The sequence below is a fragment of the Plecotus auritus genome (genome assembly GCF_963455305.1).
Source record: "Plecotus auritus genome assembly, chromosome: 3".
Classification (NCBI taxonomy): Eukaryota; Metazoa; Chordata; class Mammalia; order Chiroptera; family Vespertilionidae; genus Plecotus; species Plecotus auritus.
In genome coordinates this window covers 422,589-447,773 of record NC_137772.1, presented here as the reverse complement: position 1 = coordinate 447,773, position 25,185 = coordinate 422,589, and the positions used below count along the sequence as shown (strand labels likewise).

Here is a 25,185-nt window from a genome sequence, read left to right as displayed (position 1 = left end):
CGCCCGGAAAGCCAGGGCCAGACCGCCGCAGGCCAGCTTGGCCCCAGGTGAGCCTAGCAGACCCCGGGCCCACAGGAGCCCCTAGGACGGCCCCCCAGGCACGCTCCTCAGGAAGGCGGTCAGGGCGGAGCCGTCCGAAGTTCGCCTGGACCTGCGTGAGCGTCTGCTGCCCTTCGCACCTGGCGGCGTACCTGTGCAAAGCCAGAGGGGCCTTGCCAGACCCTCGGGGCCCCTGGTCCCCTCACACCGTCTCCACGCCCCGTGAGTGCAGATGGTGACCGTCCCGTGCCCGCCGTGCACACGAGGCGTGTGTCTATCGTGTCACTTGTTAGCCAGCCCCAGGGCATCCCCCCTTTGCTTTCCGCCGCCTCACTCCTCCGCCACCAGTGGATGGCACGCCTCCCTCTCCGCCGCCTCCCTCCTCTGCCACCAGTGGATGGCACGCCTCCCTCTCCGCCACCTCACTCCTCCGCCACCAGTGGATGGCACGCCTCCCTCTCCGCCGCCTCCCTCCTCTGCCACCAGTGGATGGCACACCTCCCTCCTCCGCCACCAGTGGATGGCACACCTCTCTCCTCCGCCACCAGTGGATGGCACACCTCCCTCCTCTGCCACCAGTGGATGGCACACCTCCCTCTCCGCCACCTCACTCCTCCGCCACCTCCCTCCTCTGCCACCAGTGGATGGCACGCCTCCCTCCTCTGCCACCAGTGGATGGCACGCCTCCCTCCTCTGCCACCAGTGGATGGCACGCCTCCCTCCTCTGCCACCAGTGGATGGCACGCCTCCCTCCTCTGCCACCAGTGGATGGCACGCCTCCCTCCTCTGCCACCAGTGGATGGCACGCCTCCCTCCTCTGCCACCAGTGGATGGCACGCCTCCCTCCTCTGCCACCAGTGGATGGCACACCTCCCTCTCCGCCACCTCACTCCTCCGCCACCTCCCTCCTCTGCCACCAGTGGATGGCACACCTCCCTCCTCTGCCACCAGTGGATGGCATGCCTCCCTCTCCGCCACCTCACTCCTCCGCCACCTCCCTCCTCTGCCACCAGTGGATGGCACACCTCCCTCCTCCGCCACCAGTGGATGGCACGCCTCCCTCCTCTGCCACCAGTGGATGGCATGCCTCCCTCTCCGCCACCTTACTCCTCCGCCACCAGTGGATGGCACGCCTCCCTCTCCGCCACCTCACTCCTCCGCCACCAGTGGATGGCACACCTCCCTCCTCTGCCACCAGTGGATGGCACACCTCCCTCCTCTGCCACCAGTGGATGGCATGCCTCCCTCTCCGCCACCTCACTCCTCCGCCACCTCCCTCCTCTGCCACCAGTGGATGGCACACCTCCCTCTCCGCCACCTCACTCCTCCGCCACCAGTGGATGGCACACCTCCCTCCTCTGCCACCAGTGGATGGCACACCTCCCTCCTCTGCCACCAGTGGATGGCATGCCTCCCTCTCCGCCACCTCACTCCTCCGCCACCTCCCTCCTCTGCCACCAGTGGATGGCACACCTCCCTCCTCTGCCACCAGTGGATGGCACACCTCCCTCCTCTGCCACCAGTGGATGGCATGCCTCCCTCTCCGCCACCTCACTCCTCCGCCACCTCCCTCCTCCGCCACCAGTGGATGGCACGCCTCCCTCTCCGCCGCCTCCCTCCTCCGCCACCAGTGGATGGCACGCCTCCCTCTCCTCCGCCACCAGTGGATGGCACGCCTCCCTCTCTGCCGCCTCCCTCCTCCGCCACCAGTGGATGGCACGCCTCCCTCTCCTCCGCCACCAGTGGATGGCACGCCTCCCTCTCTGCCGCCGCCGTGGGTGGCGATGTCTGAGTGAGACACAGCCTGCCGTGCCCCGAGCACTTGCTCAGCCGCTGAGGTGCTGCTTCCCAGCCGCTGTCATCAGTTTGGCTCAAATAAACCCACGAAAATTCTGTGCAGGTTCTGACGTCACGCGGAGCACAGACTCGTGGTCCAGGTCCTGGGTGAAGGTGAATTTGCAGAGTGAACTCAGTTCTGGGGTGTGTTTTCATGAGACTCCGTTACACCCATAAGGTCGCCCTCCTCGCTGGCCCCAGGTCCCGCCGGGGTGGGAAGTCTGTGCTCCCGCCAGGCTCCCCCGAGACTCGGCTGCCTGCACTGGGGTCACGCAGAGCGTGCCTGGCCTTTCTGGTCAGCAGGCGTCCCCGGGGCTCTTCCTGGGCGCCAGGCTGGGCGCCACACCCGTCCCCGACCGTGCGTGCCTGAGCAGGGAGCACCAGGTCTCTCCGAGGGGCTGTGCCTTCAGCCGACTCCCGAGGCCCCGTCACTCAGGAAAGCTGGACGCTGGGGGTCACGGAGCAGGACAGGGCGCCTGGTCCCACGGGGCACCAGAGGTCAGGAAAGGCAGGGGAAGCCGCAGGTTTCGGAGACTGATTAGAACCGGGTTCAGTGAGATCGGAAGCCCGGCTCCAAGCCTCAGTCTCCCTCCTGCGGCCGTGGTCACGCTGAGCTGGCGCTGCCCGCCTCAGCCTCTAGGCCTGCGCCTCCGAGCGGCAGAGGCCTGGCTGCGCCCAGGGAGCAGGGATGACGCCGGTCTCGCTCTAGCCGCGAGCGTCCAGGCGCAGCCTCCCCAGGGGCACCGCCGGCTGCGTGCCCAGCTGTCCCGCCGTGACGGTGTTTTCCCCGTTCCCTGCCTCTTCAGTGCCACCGATGGAGGGGGCCAGCGGGGCCTGCTGCGCCTTTTAGAGTTCAGGCGGCTCCTGGCATGACGCGCGATGCCTCGTGGGGCGCAGTCCTGTCTGGCTGCAGGTGAGCGTGTCCGGCATCGGACGTGGCCACGTACTCGGAGGACAACCTGGATGTCCGCCTGGCAGGGCCTCGGCTCCCTGGACCCAGCTTGTGGAGGAGGAAGCGTGTATTTTGTTGGAACAGGGACCTGCCTGCCGAAGGGAGGAAAGGCCTTTGCCAGGTGTGTTCTCGGGCCACTTCCTCTCTGGGGAACAGCCATTTCCTGAGCTTCCAGGTGTTCCCATTCGCACACGTAGGGTGAGCGGGCAGGCGAGCGGGCGGGTGAGCGGGCAGGGTGAGCGGGCAGGGTGAGCGGGCAGGGTGAGCGGGCGGGTGAGCGGGCGGGCGAGCGGGCGGGCGAGCGGGCGGGCGAGCGGGCAGGCGAGCGGGCAGGGTGAGCGGGCAGGGTGAGCGGGCAGGTGAGCGGGCAGGGTGAGCGGGCAGGGTGAGCGGGCGGGTGAGCGGGCAGGGTGAGCGGGCGGGTGAGCGGGCAGGGCGAGTGGGCAGGTAGGTGGGTAGGGTGAGCGGGCAGGTGAGCGGGTAGGTGAGCGGGCAGGTGAGCGGGTAGGTGAGCGGGCAGGTGAGCGGGCAGGTGAGCGGGTGGGTGAGCGGGCAGGTGAGCGGGCAGGGCGAGCGGGCAGGTGAGTGGGTAGGGTGAGCGGGCAGGTGAGCGGGCAGGGCGAGCGGGCAGGTGAGTGGGTAGGGTGAGCGGGCAAAGTTGAGCAGGTAGGCGAGCGGGCAGGGTGAGTGGATAGGCGAGCGGGTAGGCGAGCGGGCAGGCGAGCGGGCAGGCGAGCGGGCAGGTGAGTGTGTAGGTGAGTGGGCAGGGTGAGCGGGTAGGTGTGTGGGCAGGGTGAGCAGGTGGGTGAGTGGGTGGGTGAGTGTGTAGGTGAGTGGGTGGGTGAGCGGGTAGGTGAGTGTGTAGGGCTAGGGGCGTGGGGGCAGACTGGACGCGTGGGCAGACCTGGCGCGTGGGCCTCATCCCCCCGCAGCGGCGTCACTGCTGCTGGACGGCTGGTCTGGAGGGATGAGCTGGGGCTGATAACCTGAGGGAACCTGGTCTCAGGTGACGGCTCCGTGGTGGCCCTTCTTCCGGAGGTTGTTCAGTCACAAAGGAAGCAAACCCACTCGTCCTTCTTGTCCGAGGTTCCCTGTGAGGTTATGTCCAAAAGACATTGAGGGCAGTTTTTTAGAAAGAAGCTTAAAACATTCCTGGATTCTGTTTGTTCTGCCAAAAACCAGCGTAGCACCCGCGGCAGAGCCTTCGCGGTTGAGGCCACGTTGTACAGATATGTGACTGTCCGGACTTGGAAAATATCCAAGCAACTGTTTTTTGTGGGGGTTTTTGTTTGTTTGTTTTAAGATTTCATGATGAATTCCCTGAATTTTTAGGAATATTTTGGTTTATATAATTCTCCTGTTATAAAAAAAGTTATCTCAAATGCTCTTTGATTTTTAAATATTTTCATTCTCTAATATTTTTGTGAAATGTTTTATCATCTCATCAAAAGAATGCCTGAGAGGTTAAGATACAAATCTAACTTTAAAAAGCCGGTGGGTGAATTCTAAAACAACAGGTGAGTGCGTTCGCCTGATAATCTTTTGCCCGTAGTTCTGTGTCCTGTTTTCTCCCATAGAAAACATGCCAAGCGTTTTCTTTTCATGGATTGATGTCAGCGATGACTGCTTTACATGTGACCAATGTAAAGTCAATAAAGTCTTTCCTTTGACTAACAATATCAGAGACTTTGAGGTGGGTTTATGAGTTATAATCTTATACTAAATGTTCTTACATTTATTTCAACAAAAATGTAGAGAATTCACATGCTGTTGCTTGTGAAAAAATGTGTGTAGTCTCTTGTCATACTCATTCTACTAAAAACTAATTTCTCTCAGGGTGAATTTCTTTTGAAAGGGCTTAATACCATAGATTAATCTTTGTTTAATATAACTTTATAAAATTTTTATCTTAATTGAGAAGCCTTTCAAAATAAGAGAGAAAAATGTCATGCATGCTGTTTACATTATGATATATTATCACGCTTGGTTATAGGTTAACATAAATAAAATCACTTATGTCCAAGAAGTAAAAAAAAAAAAGCACCAGACCCCCTTTGGGTATTCCCATCAGTCTGACTCAATATTAAAAAAAAAAATCTTCCTATGGGAAATTAGGCTTGATTATGGAGTTACATGTGTAAAAGTGTTTTTGAGGAATTAGTTTTTGGAGAATGATGTTGGAATAGTCGTGCATAAAAAGATGGGATGTTTGCACCACGTGTATAAAATACTCCGTCTCTTATTCCTTCATGAGTCCACGTGTGGCTGTCCCGTGACCCATGTCTTTCCTGATGACCCAGTACGGGCACCTCTTGTCTTCCTAAGCCCCATCGCACGCGATTCCTTGGTACTCCCGCCATGAATAATGAACCATTTCGCCCGGCCGCGTGGCTCAGTGGTTGAAAGTGGACCTGTAAACCAGGAGGTCCCGGTTGGATTCCTGGACACGTCACATGCCTAGGTTACAGGCTCGATCCCCAGTAGGGGGTGTGCAGGAGGCAGCCGATCAGTGATTCTCTCTCATCACCGTGGTTTCTCTTTCCCTCTTCCTTCCTCTCTGAAATCAATAAAAAAAAAAAATTTTAATTATTTTTTTAAAATAAGGAATTGTTCGTCCCCAAATATTTTATTTCAAGGAAAGAGACTCAGTGTAAAGAAAGATGAACGGAAGTTCATTTTGCCAGGCCTGTCAGGCGAGGACATCGGTAACGGAATTAGGTACCTCGTCTTGGCATCTGTCTTCAAAAGCCCTGACGCTGGTAGGACAGTTACAGGAAAAACGTTTGCTTTTCCCAGAACCCTGATGCACATTTCAGCATTTCAGTGACTTCTTTTAACTTATCGTCAGAAGGTGTTGCTTGACTTCAATAAAAACTAAAACAAAAATCTACTAGTGATGTTACCTGTAGGACAAGCATGTCAAACTCACGGCCCCTGGGATATTTTTGCGGCCCAGTCAATGTAACGGAATGTAAGAAACGTGTCAATAAGAACTTTGTAACTTTTACAATACCCTGTTATACATAATCTATAATAAAAAAAGCGTAATATGCTAATTAGACCAGACGTCCTTCCGGACAACCTTCCAGACGAAGTCAGGACTGCAAGGGACCGAGAGGTGGTCCGTGCGCCTCAGAGGGACGGGTCAGGCGGTCGTTCTGGTTGTTCCGCCGTTAGGGTCAATTTGCATATTACCCTTTTGTATGTAGGATCGAGGCCCAGGGCACGAAATTCGTGCATTGGCAGGGTCCCTAGCAGCTGCCGGCCGGGTAATCCCTCCCTTCCCCCGGCCGCCTGCCACCTCGGCCGCCAGCTGGGGCTTCCTGCTGCCTCCGGCCGGGCCTCTCTCCCTTCCCCTGGCCGGCCCCGCCCCCTGGTCAAACTCCCAGACAAACTCCCGGTCGAGGGGACAATTTGCATACTACGCGTTTATGATATAGGATAGTGAGCAAAACTGACTGTTTTCATTAGTCAATTACAGAAATGAGGTGCGATTAATAAGGACACACATCAGTAGCAACTGATATACCACCCAGGATGCTTTCGTCACAGTTCCATGCAGAGGAACACCGCGCCACACGCAGAAGTCGAGTCCCACTCCGTGCATGTGTGCGCACACACCAAGCAGCAGGGACCTCCCAGCCGGTCACAGCGAGGGGACCCGAGGTTCGTGTGAGCCTTGGACGGAAAAGCCATTAAGGGCCCGGGCCTGCAGTGCCTCTGCGACAGCCCCATTTCCAACCGGGTCAGGTCTCAGGCACTGGAGATGGGCCAGCACTTACATCTTGGGGGGAGAAGGGGCCACGATTCAACCCCTAATACTTACCAGGCTGAAATGTATAAAATTAAATTTGGTAACACTTTAGTGAGAAAGGTAAAGAAGGAAAAGTCTTGCAGCTGTGAGAACATTCCCAGAGCTAAAAAGTACAGTCACCGACATTGAAGGGCGTGCCCACTGAACGGTTAGATCTGAGCCCTGAGGAGGGGTTCGGGGAGCTGGAGGGTGAGTTAAAACAAGTCCTTGCGAGGGTGGCGTGGAGCCACCGGAGGGAGAGGGCAGGAAAGTGGAGAGACCTGGGGTGGAGGGGGAGGAGAAAGAACGGCGAAGGCATTGAAAACACAGGCCGGAGATTTTTCCAAATTGATGACAGGCACTAAGCTACCAATTCAGAAAGCCCAGCGCATGGCTAATGGTGATCACCAGAGAGCATGAAGGGGCCGAGGGACTGGGCGGGCAGAGGGGGCCGGAGGGAGGAGGATGGAGGAGGAGAGGTGAAGGGGGTGAAGGGGCCGAGGGGTGGGGCAGGGTAGAGGGGGCAGGAGGGAGGAGGAGGGGTGAAGGGGCTGAGGGGTGGGGTGGGGTAGAGGGGGCAGGAGGGAGGAGGAGGGGTGAAGGGGGTGAAGGGGCTGAGGGGTGGGGCGGGGTAGAGGGGGCAGGAGGGAGGAGGAGGGGTGAAGGGGGTGAAGGGTGGGGCGGGGTAGAGGGGGCAGGAGGGAGGAGGAGGGGTGAAGGGGCTGAGGGGTGAGGCGGGGTAGAGGGGGCAGGAGGGAGGAGGAGGGGTGAAGGGGCTGAGGGATGGGGCAGGGTAGAGGGGCAGGAGGGAGGAGGAGGGGTGAAGGGGCTGAGGGGTGGGGCAGGGTAGAGGGGGCAGGAGGGAGGAGGAGGGGTGAAGGGGGTGAAGGGTGGGGCGGTGTAGAGGGGGCCGGAGGGAGGAGGAGGGGTGAAGGGGGAGAAGGGGCCGAGGGGTGGGCAGGTTTCTTGGTGGTGAAGGATGAGAGGATCGTCCATGGAGATAAGGTCGTTTCACAGAACTCGGACTCAGATGGCATATTTGTCGCTTATTAAACGTTGTTTTTCCTTCTTGACCAGCAAGTGGCACCTGAATTTACGGGAATTCCTCAGCACAAACAGACAGTGAGTTAGGAATATTTATTTGCCCGTCTCACTTCCTCTCTTTCCTCACATTCTGTGACTGAGGATATTGACATGAAAACAGGATCTCGGCAGCCAGTGAGTTCATCTGCATTTCCCACCAGGAATTCCAGGCTGGGTGACATCAGCCCTTGCTCTGGAGCGATGGGACCCTGCACAAGGGGGTTATTTCAGAGCGGGGGGAGCAGCCCTCCCTGCGTGCCTACTATGTGCTCGCCCTGCCTCCTGCGCCTCCTGTGACCACAGGAGCTGGCAGTGGGGACAGGGCGCCCTGGCCCTCGGACCCCCCGCCCTCGTGCTGCAGGGGTTGCCTCGGGCGTGATCCCGGGTTTGTTACCGTGCACCTGCGTGCGGCCATTGCGTGCTCTGCGTCTCCTTCGTCTTCAGACGGACACGTGAGCTGCGGCCCAATAGCGGGATGATGCGACCATCTGCGCTCACTGAGATGGAACCAACCCAGAAGGGAAGTCTAGTCCTTTACTGTTACTAACATGCCTCGAGGACGCACACAACGGCCGATGTGCCCGCAGGTTTGTGCTGGCGAATGGCACCTGCCCCTCCGCGAAGGCCTCGCCGAACGCCTTGTAACAGGGAAGCGAGGGCGTGGGGGCCAGGAGCCGAGGGAGGGGGGCAGGTCGGTGGAGTTCACGCGTCTTCGAGCAGGAGTGTCTCCCTCGCTCGGGGACGGGATCCCGCTTCCAGTCGTGTGGCAGTCACTCCCGGGAGCCCAGTGGACACGCAGCGGGTGACGGGGAGGGAGGACCCGGATGCACGCGTCGGCCGGGGACCACTTCCAGGGAGGGAGGAAGCCCTTTGCTGTTTTCTGTGATGCTTTGAGCCAATGTGGCCACAGGCAGAGCAGGGACACAGCTCGGCGACCTGGGGGGCACGGGAGTCCTGGGGGCTGTGGGAGTCCTGGGGGCTGTGGGAGTCCTGGGGGCACAGGCATCCTGGGGGGCACGGGAGTCCTGGGGGGCATGGGAGTCCTGGGGGGCACGGGAGTCCTGGGGGGCACGGGAGTCCTGGGGGCACGGGAGTCCTGGGGGGCACGGGAGTCCTGGGGGGCATGGGAGTCCTGGGGGGCACGGGAGTCCTGGGGGCACGGGAGTCCTGGGGGGCATGGGAGTCTTGGGGGGGCACGGGCGTCCTGGGGGGCACGGGAGTCCTGGGGGGCACGGGAGTCCTGGGGGGCACGGGAGTCCTGGGGGGGCACGGGCGTCCTGGGGGCCGCGGGTGAAACCCACTCCTGGCCACCAGAAGATGTGCTGGGTTCTGGGCTCCCACTGGCGAGGGGCCGGGGGGAAGTGGCTCTGGAGCCGCGTGTTCTTTGCGCGTCGGTGCCGTCTAAGGGGACGACGTAGGAGGAGGACGCCGTGGGAGCAGGACAGGCGTCCGCAGGAGAAAGGCCATGTGAGAGCCGGGGAGCGCCGGGCGGCGTCACTGGTGGGAGAGGCCCTGTCGCCTCTTCTGTTCGTTCTTTGCACAGCTCGCCCGTCCTGGGGACAGAAATGTAAACTTAGAATTCTCGACTTGGAAGCGCAGTTTCGTTTCCCAAGCCCCTTCTGGTGCGTTGCTGACTCTGCTCCTGCGGGGCGGGCAGGGGAGGGCGCGAGGCTGGGGGAGGTCACCCATGAGGTCGCCCTCCGGGGCTGTGACCTCACGGCCGGTGGGGATGGGCTGCAGACAGCCTCGTGCTGGGATGCGGTGGGAGTGGAGCCGCGGAGACTTCCAGGGGCTTTGAGAGGAAGGGCGGGCCCTGACTCCTGACCCTCAGCCCCAGGGACCCAGCCAGGGCCCCGGGCTCCGTCCCGCTCAGACCCGGTCGGGGGGCCCTTCAGGCCGGCAGCACCTGCCCCTCAGGCTCAGAACCAGCACGTGGTGCCCAGTGAGGGGGCCCCTCTCCCCGCCTCTGCCCTGCATGGCCCCACCTGGGTCCTCGCCCTCTGAGTCGATCCAGACACCCAGTGGGTTCCCGCCAGACTCGGTTTCTCCTTTTGGACCTGAGTTGCGGGGTTAAAGGTGATGGAGGCGCTTGCTTTTCTCTCTCCTTTCCCCAAATAAAGGCGAGCTCTGTCCTTGTCCTCTCACTGAGGTCACGGCTCCAGCTGCTGGGCAGGCTGGTTGGCCAAGGGGTCCCTGGGTTTGGGACTGGGAGGGGTCTCCCACCTTTAGGAGGCATCTGGGGTTACGGTCCCGCTCAGGCACGGGGTGCGCCGTGCGCGCGAGGTGGCCCGCTTCTCCGTGAAGGTGTGCCTGGTGTGCTTCCGGCCGACGTGGTGTCCTTCCGGGCAAGCACGCCGGCTACCCCATGGTCTGCCTCCAGGCGACAGAGCGGGGGTGGGGGGGAGGTAAGGAGCCCTGCCTGCCCTGCTTCATGGCCAGCACGGGAGGAGGCGCCGAGAGCGGGGTGTGGCTGCCCCCCACCCCCAGCCCAGGTCAGGTGCTCCCGGCACGGATCCTGAGGGATCAGGACAGACAGAGGGATGTGCACTGGAGGTTGGCCGCTGCGGCCCCAGAGAAGGTGGGCCACGTGGGCTCCTGCGGGGGGTGCGGGGCCTTCCAGAACGATCATCAATTTCAGCCTCCGGGAGGGAGCGGCCCCATTCAGTCTCCGAGTTCCAAAGCCAGTGCTTTTCCACTGACGGACAGAGAGGAGCGAGGCTGCCGCTGGGACTTGCTCTGACTCGGACGTGCACCTGCTGACCCGAGGGGACAGAGGGCATCAGGCCGTGCGTCTCAAAGGCGTGAACCCGATGAACAACATAAATAAATAAATAAATAAGTCCAGAGACACGGAAGCACGAACAGACGGTCCAGCCTCAGAGGGAAGGCGGGGCGGGTGTGGGGGGTGAGATCCACCAGTGGACACAGACAGCAGGGGGTGCGGGCATGTGCTGGTGTGGGGGGAGCGGCGGAGATGGCCAGTGGGGAAGGAGACGTGTAATCCTTTAAACAATAAAGAACTTAAATTTTAAAAAAGCACGAAACAGGTCCCCTGGCGCTGCGAGGAGCGACCGGGCTGCGGTGCGAGTCCTGGAGAGGAGTGGACGGCACGGAGCCCCTGCGCAGGGAGCCCCCCACCCCCCACCCCCACCCGTGGAAGGAAGGCCGCCTCCTCCCTGGACGTGGTTACGCGTCACCCGCAGGAATGCCGCCCTGCTGCCGGAAGGACGTGCCTGGGAGGATGGGACCTTGTGACAGGAATCCTGGACGCCTTTGGAATGCGCGCCCAGTGACTCAGGCAGTACCTGGGCGGGTCCGGACTGCAGGACGCCGTCCCCGTCCCAGCGCAGCGGCCGGCCGGCGGGAACGGGGTGCGCTCTGCGCCTCCTATGGGCACGCACGCGCTGTTTCCCTCTCCTGTCATGAGGACCTTTCCACGTTTGCCAAAGAAAACGCTGGAGGGGGACGCCCGGATGACAGGAGCCGGCGGATGTCACCCGTGTTTGTGGAGGAAGCAACTTGTTTGGGTTTTATTGGCAGGAAGCGGCCGGCATTCTCAGGTGCTGGCTGAGTCTGAGTCATCGGGCGCCCGCCCTCCGCCCGCCCGCTGTGTTCCCTGGTCCATGCTTTCCCTTCGCTTGGGGCTTGTTTGTGTGTTTTTGTTTAAGGCGGTGGGCGGGGTGGGGATTGGAGGTTCTGTAGAGAGCGTGCACATTTTTAACTGCAGCCCCTGGGAGGGAGGGAGGGAGGTGGGGGCGGGAGGGAGGGAGGGAGGGAGTGCGTGCCGTGGAGGAATTCTCCCCTGTGTGTCTGTGTGAGAGCCACCCTGGGAGGCAGGTGCCTCCAGCTTCTGCTGCCCCCACGGCTGGCTGCCGGCTGCCGGACGGGGCGGCGGGGACAGTGACGAGGAAAGATGGCTGTTCCTCCTGTCTGCGCTGAGGCTTCCGCCCAGCGTCTGGCAGCAACGATGGGGCTAGGCTTCGGCTCGGAGCAGGGCTGGTCGGGGTCCGTCCTGCCTGAAGGATGTGGCTGGAGGAGGTCTGACCTCCTCCAGCGCTGGGTGGTGTTGGTCCGGTTCTGGCCTCCTCCAGTGCTGGGTGGGTGCTGCCCGGAGCGTGGCGAGGGTCGCGTGTGAAACCCACGGCTGCCCTCACAGGCCCGCCGTCTCGGGGCGTCAGGGGGGGCCCAGGAGGGGCCGCGGACGGACGTGTGGGAATGGGGTCCCGGGAGTGAGCCCGCCCCGCCTGGCTGTGTGGCCCTGGCCAGCCCTCGGCTAAACCAGGGCCATGGCGGGCTCGGAGGGGCAGGTGCTCCGGCTCTGTTCCCACAGGCACGCAGCACGGAGCACCTCCTCCTTCTTCTTCTTCTTCTTTTTTTTTTTTTTAAATATATTTTATTGATATTTTACAGAGAGGAAGGGAGAGGGATAGAGAGCTAGAAACATCGATGAGAGAGAAACATCGATCAGCTGCCTCCTGCACACCTCCTACTGGGGATGTGCCCGCAACCAAGGTACATGCCCTTGACCGGAATCGAACCTGGGACCCTTCAGTCCGTAGGCTGACGCTCTATCCACTGAGCCAAACCGGTTTCGGCTCCTCCTTCTTCTTCTTAACTAAGACCTTTTTAAGAATAGTTACAGGTTTTGAGCAAAATTGAGAGGAAGGTACAGAGATGTCCTATACCCTCCCCCACCCCACACACAAGCTCCCTCGTTCTCAGCCTCGCTCACCAGGCGGGACATTTGTCACAGCCATGAGCCCGCACTGACACGTCGCCCCCCGGAGCCCACAGGGCAGCGGGTCCTCTGTGCTGTGCGTCCTGGGGTGTGGACAGGTGCGTGGTGGTGTGTGCCCATGCTTACGGGATCGCACTGAGGGGTTCCCGCCTGGAAAAGCCCTGTGCGTCCGCCCATCTCCCTCGCCCCGACACCGGACAGCTCGGCGTTGGAATCACACGGTGAAGGGGCTGTCCGCGCCCGCCTTCAGGCTCCTCCTTGGCTCCCCAGAACGACAGCCCCTTCTTAGCTGAGGACCGCCCGTGGCCGAGGGCGCGCAGTGGCGGTATCACCCGACTGGAGGGCGCCTCGGCGGGTGAGGCTGCCGTCAGCATCCGTGTGCGGCTCTTGTGTGGACATCAGTGTTCAGCTCTTGGGTAAATACCGAGGCGCGTGGCTGCTGGGTCGTGTGGAGAGGAGTTTGCTTGTATAAGCGACAGCCCGCCCTGCCGTGCACCGCCGCGTCCCCAGGCGAGCAAGGTTCCTGCCGCTCACGTCCGCCAGGCAGGGTGGTGTCGGTCCGGCTCTGCCCTCCTCCAGCGCTGGGTGGTGTTGGTCCGGCTCTGCCCTCCTCCAGCGCTGGGTGGTGTTGGTCCGGCTCTGGCGTCCTCCAGCGCTGGGTGGTGTCGGTCCGGCTCTGCCCTCCTCCAGCGCTGGGTGGTGTTGGTCCGGCTCTGGCCTCCTCCAGCGCTGGGTGGTGTCGGTCCGGGTCTGGCCTCCTCCAGCGCTGGGTGGTGTCGGTCCGGGTCTGGCGTCCTCCAGCGCTGGGTGGTGTCGGTCCGGCTCTGCCCTCCTCCAGCGCTGGGTGGTGTCAGTCCGGCTCTGCCCTCCTCCAGCGCTGGGTGGTGTCGGTCCGGCTCTGCCCTCCTCCAGCGCTGGGTGGTGTCGGTCCGGCTCTGCCCTCCTCCAGCGCTGGGTGGTGTCGGTCCGGCAGGTGCTTCAGAGGCTGTTTGGCAGTTTCTCGTTGAAACGTAACGAGTGCTCCACTCCTGGTATTTCCCCGGGAAACAGAAGCATGTCCTGCTCTGAGGAGAGGGAGCAACCCGGTGTTCATCGCCAGGTGAGTCAGAAAGTCATGGGACGTGTGTAGCCGTGAAGAGGACACGCAGCCACATGGCTGAGTCTCAAACGTGTGGCAGCCTTGCTGTCCCCCGCCCGCCTGGAGCTCCGGGACAGGCTGCACCTCGTGCCCAGAGCCGGTGCAGAGGCGCGGGAGCGGGGTCTCGGCGGACGGACATGTTCGGAAACCATACATCGTTGCTTATGCGCGTACGTGACTTCTCGCCGTGCAGTCCCCCCCCCCCCCTGGGACGTGTGCATTTGAAGAAATAACCCTGGGAAGGCCCAGCAAGGAGGGGCGCCGCCCTCGGCACGTTCTGTGGGCACACTTACTCGTAAGGCGCCTGGCCATGGTTTCCCACCGAGCGTGGGCTGTGGGGTTCTCAGCAGAGACCCAAGCGGATCCAGCCAGGAGCGAACTCTGAACCGGCGTCGGTCCTGGGCCCTCAGAGCCCGCCCCGCGTCCTGTGCGGCGGCCCGCTGCGTTGGGAGGCAGGCCTCGGCCGGCTCCTGTGGACATGACACGGTGCGCACGTCCGCCTGTGGCTGACGGCTGGGCTGGCCCTCAGCCTGCGGTCTCAGTCCTCACGGCCCGTGGCTGCAGCACCAGGGACAGCGCCAGCCCACGGCCCAGGGCGCGTGGCCCTCGTGCCTCCGCTGCTTCCGCCGCGTGGGAGCCTCTCGGAGAAGTGGGCGCTGACCAGGCCGGTCCGGGTCTGCGGGCTCCGCCCCCTCCAGATGAGAAGCCAGTCCCCTCACAGGCCTCCGGGAGGACCTGCTGGTGGTCAGATCGCCAGCACGCTCGTAGCGTGGACAGCGCTGCTCACATTGCGAGGTCACATGAGGTAGAGACCGCCTTCTGCTACTTCCTGGAGACACGGCGGCTCCTCCCTCCCACACTCCCAGTGCGTGTTTCCCTCCCCTTCCCGGCTGCTCAGGGCAGCGGCCGTGTTGTGTGCGTTTGTGGTCGGTGGGTCGGGTCCCTGCAGGGCCAGCGGCGCCCGCTCCTCAAGTCCTGGCAGATGTCTCCTCGGCTCCGGCCTCAGAACCGCAGAGCCGTTCAGGGCGGGATGCTGGTGAGCGGAGCCCCTTGGGCTGTGACGGGGTGGCCTGGCTCATAGCGTCACCGGGGGTAACAGCTGCGCCCAGGCCTCGCCCCTGAGCTGACCCAGCACGGCTGGGACCTGCCCGGGTGCTGAGCCTCTGCTGGATCCTTCCTCAGCCCTCGCACCCCTGGAGCCCCGGGAGCTCTGACCACACCACTGCCCGCCGTCTGGCCCGCAGCCCGGACTTAAGGCTCTACCAGGGGCCCCAACTTTCACTTACACCACGGCTTCGGGATTTTCACGGGTTTACACGTCTTGCCACCTACCGGGCAATCTTCAAAGGGTCAAAGATAAAGTTCTGTGGAACCCAGAAGCGATTTCCTTGTGTGTATTTTGCCGGGATTTTCGAAAACGGAGAGGAAAAGCGACCTGGAGGCGAGTGTGGCCGGCTGGCTGACGTGTTGGAGCGCGCGGGGAGGCCCGCGCCAGCCGGACGCAGCGGGCAGGGACGCAGCGCTGAGCCACTCCTCCCAGTGATGAAAGCTGCGAGGCATGAAGCCCAGGCTCACGGCTCTTTACAGCCTGTTTGTGGGTCCCCAAGGCGACGCCGTTCCCGTCACTCACGTGGCCTTTCAAACTCACGCGGCGCTTTAAAAATCCAGTCCTCCCACGGGGGTCTCAGCAGCCGGTGAGAGGCTGGGCACACAGCCTCCTGGGCTCACAGTGCAGTCCACCGTGGGGTCAGGCGCGGGCTGGTGCTGCTGGGGGCCGGGCCAGAAATGTGTCCGCCGGGGCTTGGCGCCACCTTCCTCCTAAAACGAGAACTTCCGGAAACCCTCGTCGGAGACCGCAGCGTGCCAGGCAGGCCTCCCCTCCTCCTCTGGACACCAGCGCAGGTGCTACATTGCGCGGTGTCACAGTCTTCCAGGAAATGGGGCTTTTTGAGCTCCCAGCCGTGCCTCCACCAGCTCTGCTCCACCAGATCCGGCCCTGGTGGCAGGGGCAGGGGCAGGGGGTGAGGGAGAGGAGAGGAGAGGCACTTCCTGGGTGCTCCTTCCACCAGGGGGTGGCTGGTTCCCTGGCTGGAGATTCTGGGAGCAACCGTGTGTCTGTGTTGAGAGCGGAGCGGCCGGTGGGAACCCAGGCCTTCCCTTGGGCTACGTGGCCTGGTGGGCCCGGCCCTCTCTCTGCAAGGAGCTGGACACAGTGGCAGCAGCTCCCTCCTCGGTCCCTGCAGGGAGTGAGCGGGCTGGTTCCTGGCGCGCCAGCACACAGCGGCCCGAGTCACTGCGGCTGCTGTGTGAGGGGACCCGGTTTGGGGATGGAGAGGGTGAGTTAGGATTCGGACACGTGGCATGTGGGATGCCTGCAAGTCATTCGAAAGGAACCAGCGGGTGGTTGGCTCTGAGGGCCCAGAGCTCTGTGCTGCAGCCGGAAATGAACCGTGTTGGTAGGAGGGAGCTTGCGGTGGGAAGAGGAGAATTCTCTTATAGTGTGGCCTGGTGGAGGAGGTGAGCCCAGCCCAGGGAGGGGCAAGAGAAACCCGGAGAGGGGTCCTGGGGCCACGGGGCAGGTGTTTCGGAGTGGGCGGGGCTTGGGCTGCGGAGCGGGCGGGGCTTGTGCTGCGGAGCGGGCGGGGCTTGGGCTGCGGAGTGGGCGGGGCTTGGGCTGCGGAGTGGGAGGGGCTTGGGCTGCGGAGTGGGCGGGGCTTGGGCTGCGGAGTCTACAGCAGCTGAGGCGTCATCAGGGTGAAGGGTCCTCTGCCGGATGCCCTTGTGAACACCTGGCAACATGGCCAGGGCCGCGGCCTGTCCCCACCCTGGGCACAGGGTGCTGACCCGTCTGAAGCTCAGGTCCCAGAGTAGGTGGCACAGAGGATTTGCCTGGAGGGAGCACCTCGTTTTATCATCGCGTCTCCCTCCCTCCACCCCGTCCCGTGCACAGGCCGCTCCAACAGGTGCGGAGGCCTGGTTCCTCCGCCTCCCGTGGCCGCTCGGCTGGGACTCCGCTCCTTGCAGTGCTGGGTCGTTGGTGCCGAAGGTGGGCAGCGTAGGAGACCCTGCGGCTGTGCTTCTCACTGCCTGTGCGCTGCCTTCCTGGAGGCGTTGGCTCCGGGTCCGTGACCCACCGCGCCAGCAGTAAGAGGGGCAGGCGTGGCCGGAGTGGGAAAGGCCTGAGACCGAACTCGGCGTGTTCTGACGGGCTGCGTGGGCCCTGCCATGCGAGTCCCGCAAGGGCGCAGGTCAGCGCGTGGAGACCCCGCTGCTGGGAGCCACACAGAAGCTCCGTTACAGTTAGGGTCTTCATCCCCACATCCCGGTCCCGGAGGCTTCCCGCTGCCCAGTCCCGGTGCTCCTGACAGCCACGCGCTCGGGGCCGTGAGGGGTTCGGCTTGGTTCTCCCACGTGGACCGTGGTGCCGCATGGGGAGCCCTCCCAGGCCTGTGACAGGCTGCCCTGCACGTGCGGGTGGGGGCGGCAGCGGGACGCGTGGACACTGTGTTCTCTGCTGCACAGCCAGGTGTCCTCGGCAGCTCGGTTAGAACGCGAAACAGCTCAGGGGCCTGACCCTCTCTTGCCTGTACGTTGTTTGCCGGGAGTTCGCTTCAGAGAACGTCAGTATCTGTGCCATCACCTGCTCTGGGTGCTCAGATTCCGGATTCACCGGCTGTGCCACGTGCCACCCCAAAGAGGGCGTGAGGGCCGCCGCGCCTCTTCCCGCCACAACGCGCTCAGGCCTAACCCTGTGTCTCTGCCCACAGCTCTGCCGCCAGGAGCGCCACCTGTCCGCGGGGCAGTACCAGGGGACGCTGTTCGCCGATCAGCCCACGATGTTCATTTCACCAGCCAGCGACCCCCCCAGAGCCAAGCTGTGGGAGCTGGTCCTCCTGTGTGGGGGTCGGGTCACGGGGGTCCCGCGCCAGGCCAGCCTCTTCATCGGGCCCTGCCAGGGGAGAAGGAAGGAGGCCGTCATGTACCTGTCAGAGAAGTGGATCCTAGGTAGGAACCTGCTCGGGGGTCCTGGGGGACACACGGGAGGTCGGGGGGCGCCTCTGACTGCAGGCTCTGGGACAGCCCAGGTTCTGGGGGGTGCAGGGAGGTCTGGGGGAGACTCTGACTGCAGGCTCGGGGACAACCGGGGTTCTGGGGAGAACACACGGGAGGTCGGGGGGCACCTCTGACTGCAGGTTCGGGGACACCTAGGGTTCTGGGGGGGTGCAGGGAGGTCTGGGAGAGCCTCTGACTGCAGGCTAGGGGACAGCCAGGGTTCTGGGGTGCAGGGAGGTCTGGGGGCACCTGTGACTGCAGGCTCGGGGACAGCCAGGGTTCTGGGGGTGCAGGGAGGTCTGGGGGAGCCTCTGACTGCAGGCTTGGGGACAACCGGGGTTCTGGGAGGTGCAGGGAGGTCTGGGGGCACCTCTGACTGCAGGCTGGGGGACACCTAGGGTTCTGGGGGTGCAGGGAGGTCTGGGGGAGCCTCTGACTGCAGGCTTGGGGACAACCGGGGTTCTGGGAGGTGCAGGGAGGTCTGGGGGCACCTCTGACTGCAGGCTGGGGGACACCTAGGGTTCTGGGGGATGCAGGGAGGTCTGGGGGAGCCTCTGACTGCAGGCTTGGGGACAGCCAGGGTTCTGGGGGTGCAGGGAGGTTGGGGTGCCCTGAGTGCAGTGCCACCCGTCATCCCCTGAGAGCAGGCGCTGTCTGGGATAGGTCGGGGCCCTCCAGGGGGAAGCCTCCTGCCCGCGCCCTTCCACGCCCCTGGGCCTTGGTCGATGTGTGTCCATGCACCTGCCCAGCTGAGCCCCACAGTCACCCCTCTCGGCTGACGTGGACCTTCCTGCTTCTCACGTCGGCCCAAGTGCCGACCACGGGGCAAGGAGTCCTCGGAGGCCATCGACCCAGAGCTGCCCCTCATCTCGGGCTCTGTCCCCTAACTCTTAGCTCCTACCCGCCCCCCCCCCCCGCCCCCCCGTGCCTGCCTGCTCTGTCTCAGGGGAACCGTAGGCCACTCCTCCTCCTCCTCCTCCTCCTCTCCCTCCCCCTCCCCCTCCTCCTCCTCCTCTCCCTCTCCCTCCCCCTCCCCCTCCCCCCCCTCCTCCTCCTTCTCCCCTCCCTGGAGGACCAGATGCAGCTGCCCTACAGCCAGGCTCTGTAAGCGGTTGTGTCCCCACTCGGTCCCCAGGGTCCGTCTTTCCTGAAACGCAGGACACCAAGGCCAAGCCTCTGGGTGACTCATTCAGCCAGAAGGAGAAATGGGGGTTTTTTAGAGAGAAACCCTTCTGGGCACTTGAATGTGTGTGAAAATAAACAGGAAAACACGTCAAGTTCCCGGCACCAGGAAGTGAGGTGTTGCCTTTACCTGGGTCGGTGCTGCCTGTTGTGTTTGAAAGCGCTTCCGGGAGCTGCGCTTCCCAGCACACGTGGGAGACCCCGTCGGAGAGCTCCCCGTCCCGTGCCTGGAAGGATGGCTGGCCTCGCCACCTGGCGGGCTGTGTCCTTCTGTGCAGGCTCCTGTCCCTGCGTGTGGTGTGTGCCGCAGGTGGCTGGCCCTTCCTGTGAGCCAGGCCTCCAGTCGCGGCGCCTTATTGTCTGGCGCTGCTCACGTGACAGACGCGCAGCTCCCGCGTTTGTGGGAGCACAGGGCTGTGCTCTCGGCAGCCTCGGCTCCTCACAGCTCATCGAGCCCGTGGCCTGACCGTGTGGTGCCCGCGTTCTCCGCAGACGTGGGGCTGCAGGCCTGGGGCCGGCTCCCTCGGACCAGATCCCTGCTTGCGGAGGCTGGCCGAGGCCTGGAGAACACGCACACGGAGCAAGGCCGCGCAGGAGCGCCCCCCCCCCCCGACCCGTAGACATCGCAGGGTCTCCAAGGTCGCCCGTCCCCGCTCCATGCAGATGCGGAAGCAGTGGGAGCCGGCCCGGGCCGAGGATGGAGGCGGGAGAGCGCCAGCGGCAGGTCCGCTCCAGGCTGCCCTCAGACACCGGTCTGTCCTCGCCGAGGCAGCCCCCCACCCCAACAGTGACTGCCGACAGGGTCCCTTTGCTCGCCTTCCTCGCCCACACACGCTACCTCCTGTCTGACGACAGCGTTCTCGCTGGTGTGCGGTGGTCTCTCCCCGGGGTCCCATGTGCCTTTCCCTGGCGGTGAGCATGTTGGCATCTTTCATGTGTCCGTCGGCCATGTGGTGTCTGTGGAGAAAGGGGAGGGTACAGAGTCACTAACACTGTGACGGGATTCCTGGAAGTAGTGGGGTGACCCCAGGGTGAGGTACAGGAATGTCGAATCACTGCATCGTACACCCGAAACCACAACCCAGTGTAAGATTGCATGCCAACTAAACTTCAATTGAAAAACAAAAAAAAGAAGAAAAAAAAGTGACTGACATTTAAGGTGCCATTTCAGACAACAAGATGAGTTGTGTTTCTTTGAGCTGTCGAACCAGATGCACTTACAGGATAGCAGTGAACGAGGACTCAAACGGATTCAGGGCCGTCTCCAGCTTCAACATCTCGTGTGTTTGGGCTTTTAAGGATGAACCTTCCTTGTTGACTTTCTTTCCATCGGCTGCTGGCCACTAGCCCAGTCCTTTAGTGTCGCCTCGGGAAGACGAGGAAAGGTGTGGGCAGGTGGGCTCTGAGCCTTCCCTCACCTGGTGCCTCCTGCTCCCAGGGGGTTGTCTTGGGAGCTTCCTAGCCCCCGGTGTGAGCATCCCCCTGACAGAGCCCCTCCCAGTGTGAGCGTCCCCCTGACGGAGCCCCTCCCGGTGTGAGCATCCCCCTGACGGAGCCCCACCCGTGTGTGAGCGTCCCCCTGACGGAGCCCCTCCCGGTGTGAGCGTCCCCCTGACGGAGCCCCTCCGGGTGTGAGCATCCCCCTGACGGAGCCCCACCCATGTGTGAGCGTCCCCCTGACGGAGCCCCACCCATGTGTGAGCGTCCCCCTGACGGAGCCCCTCCCGGTGTGAGCGTCCCCCTGACGGAGCCCCTCCCGGTGTGAGCGTCCCCCTGACGGAGCCCCACCCATGTGTGAGCGTCCCCCTGACGGAGCCCCACCCATGTGTGAGCGTCCCCCTGACGGAGCCCCACCCATGTGTGAGCGTCCCCCTGACGGAGCCCCTCCCGGTGTGAGCGTCCCCCTGACGGAGCCCCTCCCGGTGTGAGCGTCCCCCTGACGGAGCCCCACCCATGTGTGAGCGTCCCCCTGACGGAGCCCCACCCATGTGTGAGCGTCCCCCTGACAGAGCCCCTCCTGGTGTGAGCGTCCCCCTGACGGAGCCCCTCCGGGTGTGAGCGTCCTCTGACGGAGCCCCTCCCGGTGTGAGCGTCCCCCTGACGGAACCCCTCCCGGTGTGAGCGTCCCCTGATGGAGCCCCTCCCGGTGTGAGCGTCCCCCTGACGGAGCCCCTCCCGGGTGTGAGCGTCCCCCTGACAGAGCCCCTCCCGGTGTGAGCGTCCCCCTGACGGAACCCCTCCCAGGTGTGAGCCTCGGCCGCAATGGGAAGTTGGAGCGAACTGGGAAAGAAGAGGCTCCTTTGCACCTGCCACCCAGGCAGGGTCCTCAGGCCTCACTTAAACAAGGAAGACGAGAGCCCACAGGTGGCTCCGAGGGTGGGCGCTTGGTCCCGTTCACCAAAAGGTGGTGGGTTCAGTCCCTGGTCCAGGCCCTTACGGGAGGCAGCCATTCGATTTTTCTTAATCCTCACCGAGGATATTTTCCCGTTGATTTTAGGAAGAGTGGAAGAGAGAGGGAGAGACAGAGAGAGAGACGTTAACGTGAGAGAAACACGTCAATCAGTTGCCTCCTGCACGAGCTCCTGACCAGGGCCCGGGAGGAGCCTGCAACCCAGCTACCTGCCCTCGACCGTAATCGAACCCAGGACCCTTCAGTCAGCAGGCTCATGCTCTACCCATTGAGCAAAACCCTCCCTTTATCTCCGCCCCCTCCTTCCTCTCTTTCTAAAATCAACAAGCATCGCCTCAGTGAGGATTAAAAATAAATGGAAGAATATAAATAAGGGATGAGGAGCTGGGCACACCCATCAGCTGCGCGCTCGCTCCGGAGGAGGGGTGCTGCAAGCAGTGATGCCTCTGTCCTCCCCGGGAAGGGAGTGGTGAGTGTCTGGCCACGGAGCTGCTGCGCGGGCACTTCCCAGGCGGTCAGCTCGTCGGCGGGGACTCCTGGGGCAGAGACTCCCTGTGGCCGGGCCGGGCCGGGGCCGAGAGGCGCGCTCTCTTGAGACGGTTCCTGTAGTTTGGGGTCTTCTGTGCTGCGGACCTCGTGTGCCAGTGCTTTGGGCTCGGACTGGGAGGTGGTCGTGTGTTTGGAGAACGCTGAGCCGCCTGCTAGGCAGTGAGCGTTGACCTTCATGAGCCTAAATGGTGGGGCTCGAGTGTGGACTGGATTGTGGCCCCCCCACAATTCCTGTGTGGAAGCCCCGGTCCCAGCACCGTGGAGCGTGTCCGCATTTGGAAGCGGGGCCTTAACGGGGAGAAGAGGGTCACCTGGGCCACAGGTGGGCCCTGCTCCAGAGGAACAGTGTCCACAGGAGAGGAAGGGGCACACGGGAAAGGTGTGTGAGTGCGGAGCGGCGGAGACAGCTCCTGGGGTCACTGGGCCCTGACCTCGCACACTGAGCCCGTGGGCACCGGCTGTGGCTGCACGGGGGCGTGGCCGACGCACCAGGCCTGCCGAGGACCGTGGAGAAAGCAGCACCGGTTCTTCCCATTCCCGTTCCACGGGGCTGCTCATGTCCATCCACTCTCCCCACGGCCGCCTGCCACGCTCCACAGCTGCCCCGGGCTCACGGCTGTCCGGGCTCACGGCTGTCTGTCCAGGCTCACGGCTGTCTGTCCGGGCTCACGGCTGTCCGGGCTCACGGCTGTATGTCCAGGCTCACGGCTGTCTGTCCGGGCTCACAGCTGTCCGGGCTCACGGCTGGCTGGGCTCACAGCTGCCCCGGGCTCACGGCTGTCTGTCCAGGCTCACGGCTGTCTGTCCGGGCTCACGGCTGGCTGGGCTCACGGCTGTCTGTCCGGGCTCACGGCTGTCTGTCCGTGCTCACGGCTGTCCGGGCTCACGGCTGTCTGTCCGGGCTCACGGCTGGCTGGGCTCATGGCTGTCTGTCCGGGCTCACGGCTGTCTGTCCGTGCTCACGGCTGTCCGGGCTCACGGCTGTCTGTCCGGGCTCACGGCTGGCTGGGCTCACGGCTGTCTGTCTGGGCTCACAGCTGTCTATCCGGGCTCATGGCTGTCTGTCCGGGCTCACGGCTGTCTGTCTGTGCTCACGGCTGTCTGCGCTCACGGCTGTCTATCCGGGCTCATGGCTGTCTGTCCGGGCTCACGGCTGTCTGTCTGGGCTCACGGCTGTCTGCGCTCACGGCTGTCTGTCCGGGCTCACAGCTGTCTGTCTGCGCTCACGGCTGTCTGTCCGGGCTCACAGCTGTCTGTCTGTGCTCACGGCTGTCTGCACTCACGGCTGTCTGTCCGGGCTCACGGCTGTCTGTCCGGGCTCACGGCTGTCTGTCCGGGCTCACGGCTGTCTGGGCTCACGGCTGTCTGTCTAAGCTCACGGCTGTCCCGGGCTTATGGCTGTCCCGGGCTCACGGCTGTCTGGGCTCATGGCTGTCTGGGCTCACGACTGTCTGGGCTCACGGTTCATGGGGTGTCAAGGATTGTTCACAGGATGTAGCATCAGGCCTGGGGGATGTGGCCGTCTCCACCCGATAAGTGAGCTGAGATAGAACCCACTTTCCATGTGTGATTACAGCTGGGGCCTGAGCTGTGAGGGGCTCTGTGCTGGCTGCCCATCATAGGCTCCCGTCTGCTCACAGCGCCCGTGGTCATCTAAAGCTCAGCCCTTCTCCAGTCAGTCAGCCTATTCCCCACCCCAGTGAGTTAGTGAGTGGGTGGGTGGGTGGGTGAATGAGTGAGTGGGTGGGTGGGTGAGTGGGTGGGTAGGCAGGAGCGTGAATGAGTGAGTGAGTGGGTGGGTGAATGAATTAGTGGGTGAGTAGGTACTAGGTGGGTGGGTGGGCAGATGGGTGAATGGGTGGGTGGGTGAATGGGCGGGTGGGTGGGTGGGTGAGTGAGTGGGTGGGTGGGTGGGCGGGTGAGTGAGTGGGTATGTGACTAGGTGGGTGGGTGGGCAGATGGGTGACTGGGCGGGTGGGTGAATGGGCGGGTGGGTGGGTGAGTGAGTGGGTGGGTGGATGGGTGGATACATTAATTTTGTGATGAGAGAATTAAAACTATAGAGAAATGTGTAGAGTCCCGAAATCATACTCCCCTTCCTTGACATAACTGCAGAAAAGGCAAATTGTGTCTTTCAGAGTTTTTAAAGCCACATTTACACAAGGATAAGTGTGTACTAACATACGAGACAAGGGTTTGTCTGTAAGAGGGGGGTCACGTGACCCAGGGCATTTATCCTGTGTGACTAGGTGGTTGCCCCCCTTCAACACGGATGCAGTGCTCCACGCATTCACCTGCTGGAGGCGCTGCAGCTCGGGACACACCGTCAGCACTGGGGTTGTCCCGTTCCCCTTGTAAACGCTGTTCCCAGGGGAACGGTTTGCGTTGCGTTTCCAGCTCAGCGCCAGGCCTGAGCGTTTCTGTGAGATGGATGTATGGCCGTGGCCGTGGCGTTCCTGGGCCGGCTGTGCTTGACATGCCGACCCGCGGCTCCCGCTCCCTCACCTGCGTGGACGTCACCCACGTGGCCCGTTTGGTCTGAGGAGCGAAGCCAGTAGCTCCGACCGCACCCGTGGCTGTGAATGTGGGTGCGTGTGCCTGTGGCTGTGTCTCTCCTTGATTTTGTTTCCTCTGATTTATGTGCTGCGGCTGCGGGGACGCGGGGAGAACGCGGTGCTAGGCCACCACGGACCGCACGGGACGGCTCACGCTTGTACAGAAAGGGGGCGGCTTCCTGTGCGCCTGGCCACTGACCCACCGAACTGCCCTCTCTCTCTCCCCAGACTCGGTCACCCAGCACGCGGTCTGCGCCTGCGAGGACTACCTGCTGCGGCCCTGAGGGCCCTCCCGCGCCTGAGGCGGCTCCATCCGATCCCGGAGACGGGGCCGGAGCCCCCAGAGGGCCGTCCACGCCGCGGCTCCCACCCCACGGGCCTCCCGTGGCCCCGCGTCTCGGAAGCCTGGCCTGCCCGGGGGCGTCTGTGTCTGGGAGTGGCCGTGACCAGAGCTCGCAGGCCTGTCTCTCCTGGTGAATAAAGAGTGGGGACCGGTTCGTGGTCTCGTTGCAGAGAACGGTCTCGCCCCTCAGTTCCCCCAGACGCCGGTCTTCCTAGCTGCGTCTGCTGGTTGTGCAGCGAGACCCAGCGGTTAGGTCGGCGGCGCGGGGCCCTGAGCGCCGGGGCCGGAGCAGGGGCGGGTCCGCCACGCTGCCTTCGGTGTCCCCAGAGGGAACTGGCCCTCGCTGCCCGGCCACCTGCTGAGGGGCAGCGGCCCAGTCCCCGAGCGGGCGGGAGGGCGGCGCTCGTGTAGCTGTGACTCCCCCAGAGTTCAAGTCCCTGGACGTCGCAATGATCACCTCCTGAGGTGCACCTTCTAGAGTCCAGGTCTCGACGCATGGAAGTAATGAGGGCTT

General features: G+C 63.1%; 1 protein-coding gene across 1 annotated transcript in view; it reads left to right on the top strand.

Annotated features, from left to right (window-relative positions):
• MCPH1 (microcephalin 1) overlaps window positions 1-24,843 on the top strand; it is a 106,959-nt gene extending 82,116 nt beyond the window's left edge. The window contains exons 13-14 of the mRNA XM_080660981.1: window positions 17,347-17,584; window positions 24,557-24,843. Of these exons, the coding sequence (XP_080517107.1) occupies window positions 17,347-17,584; window positions 24,557-24,612 (294 nt within the window). The 3' untranslated portion in view covers window positions 24,613-24,843. The remainder of the gene's footprint in view (window positions 1-17,346; window positions 17,585-24,556) is intronic.
• Window positions 24,844-25,185: the final 342 nt, after the last annotated feature.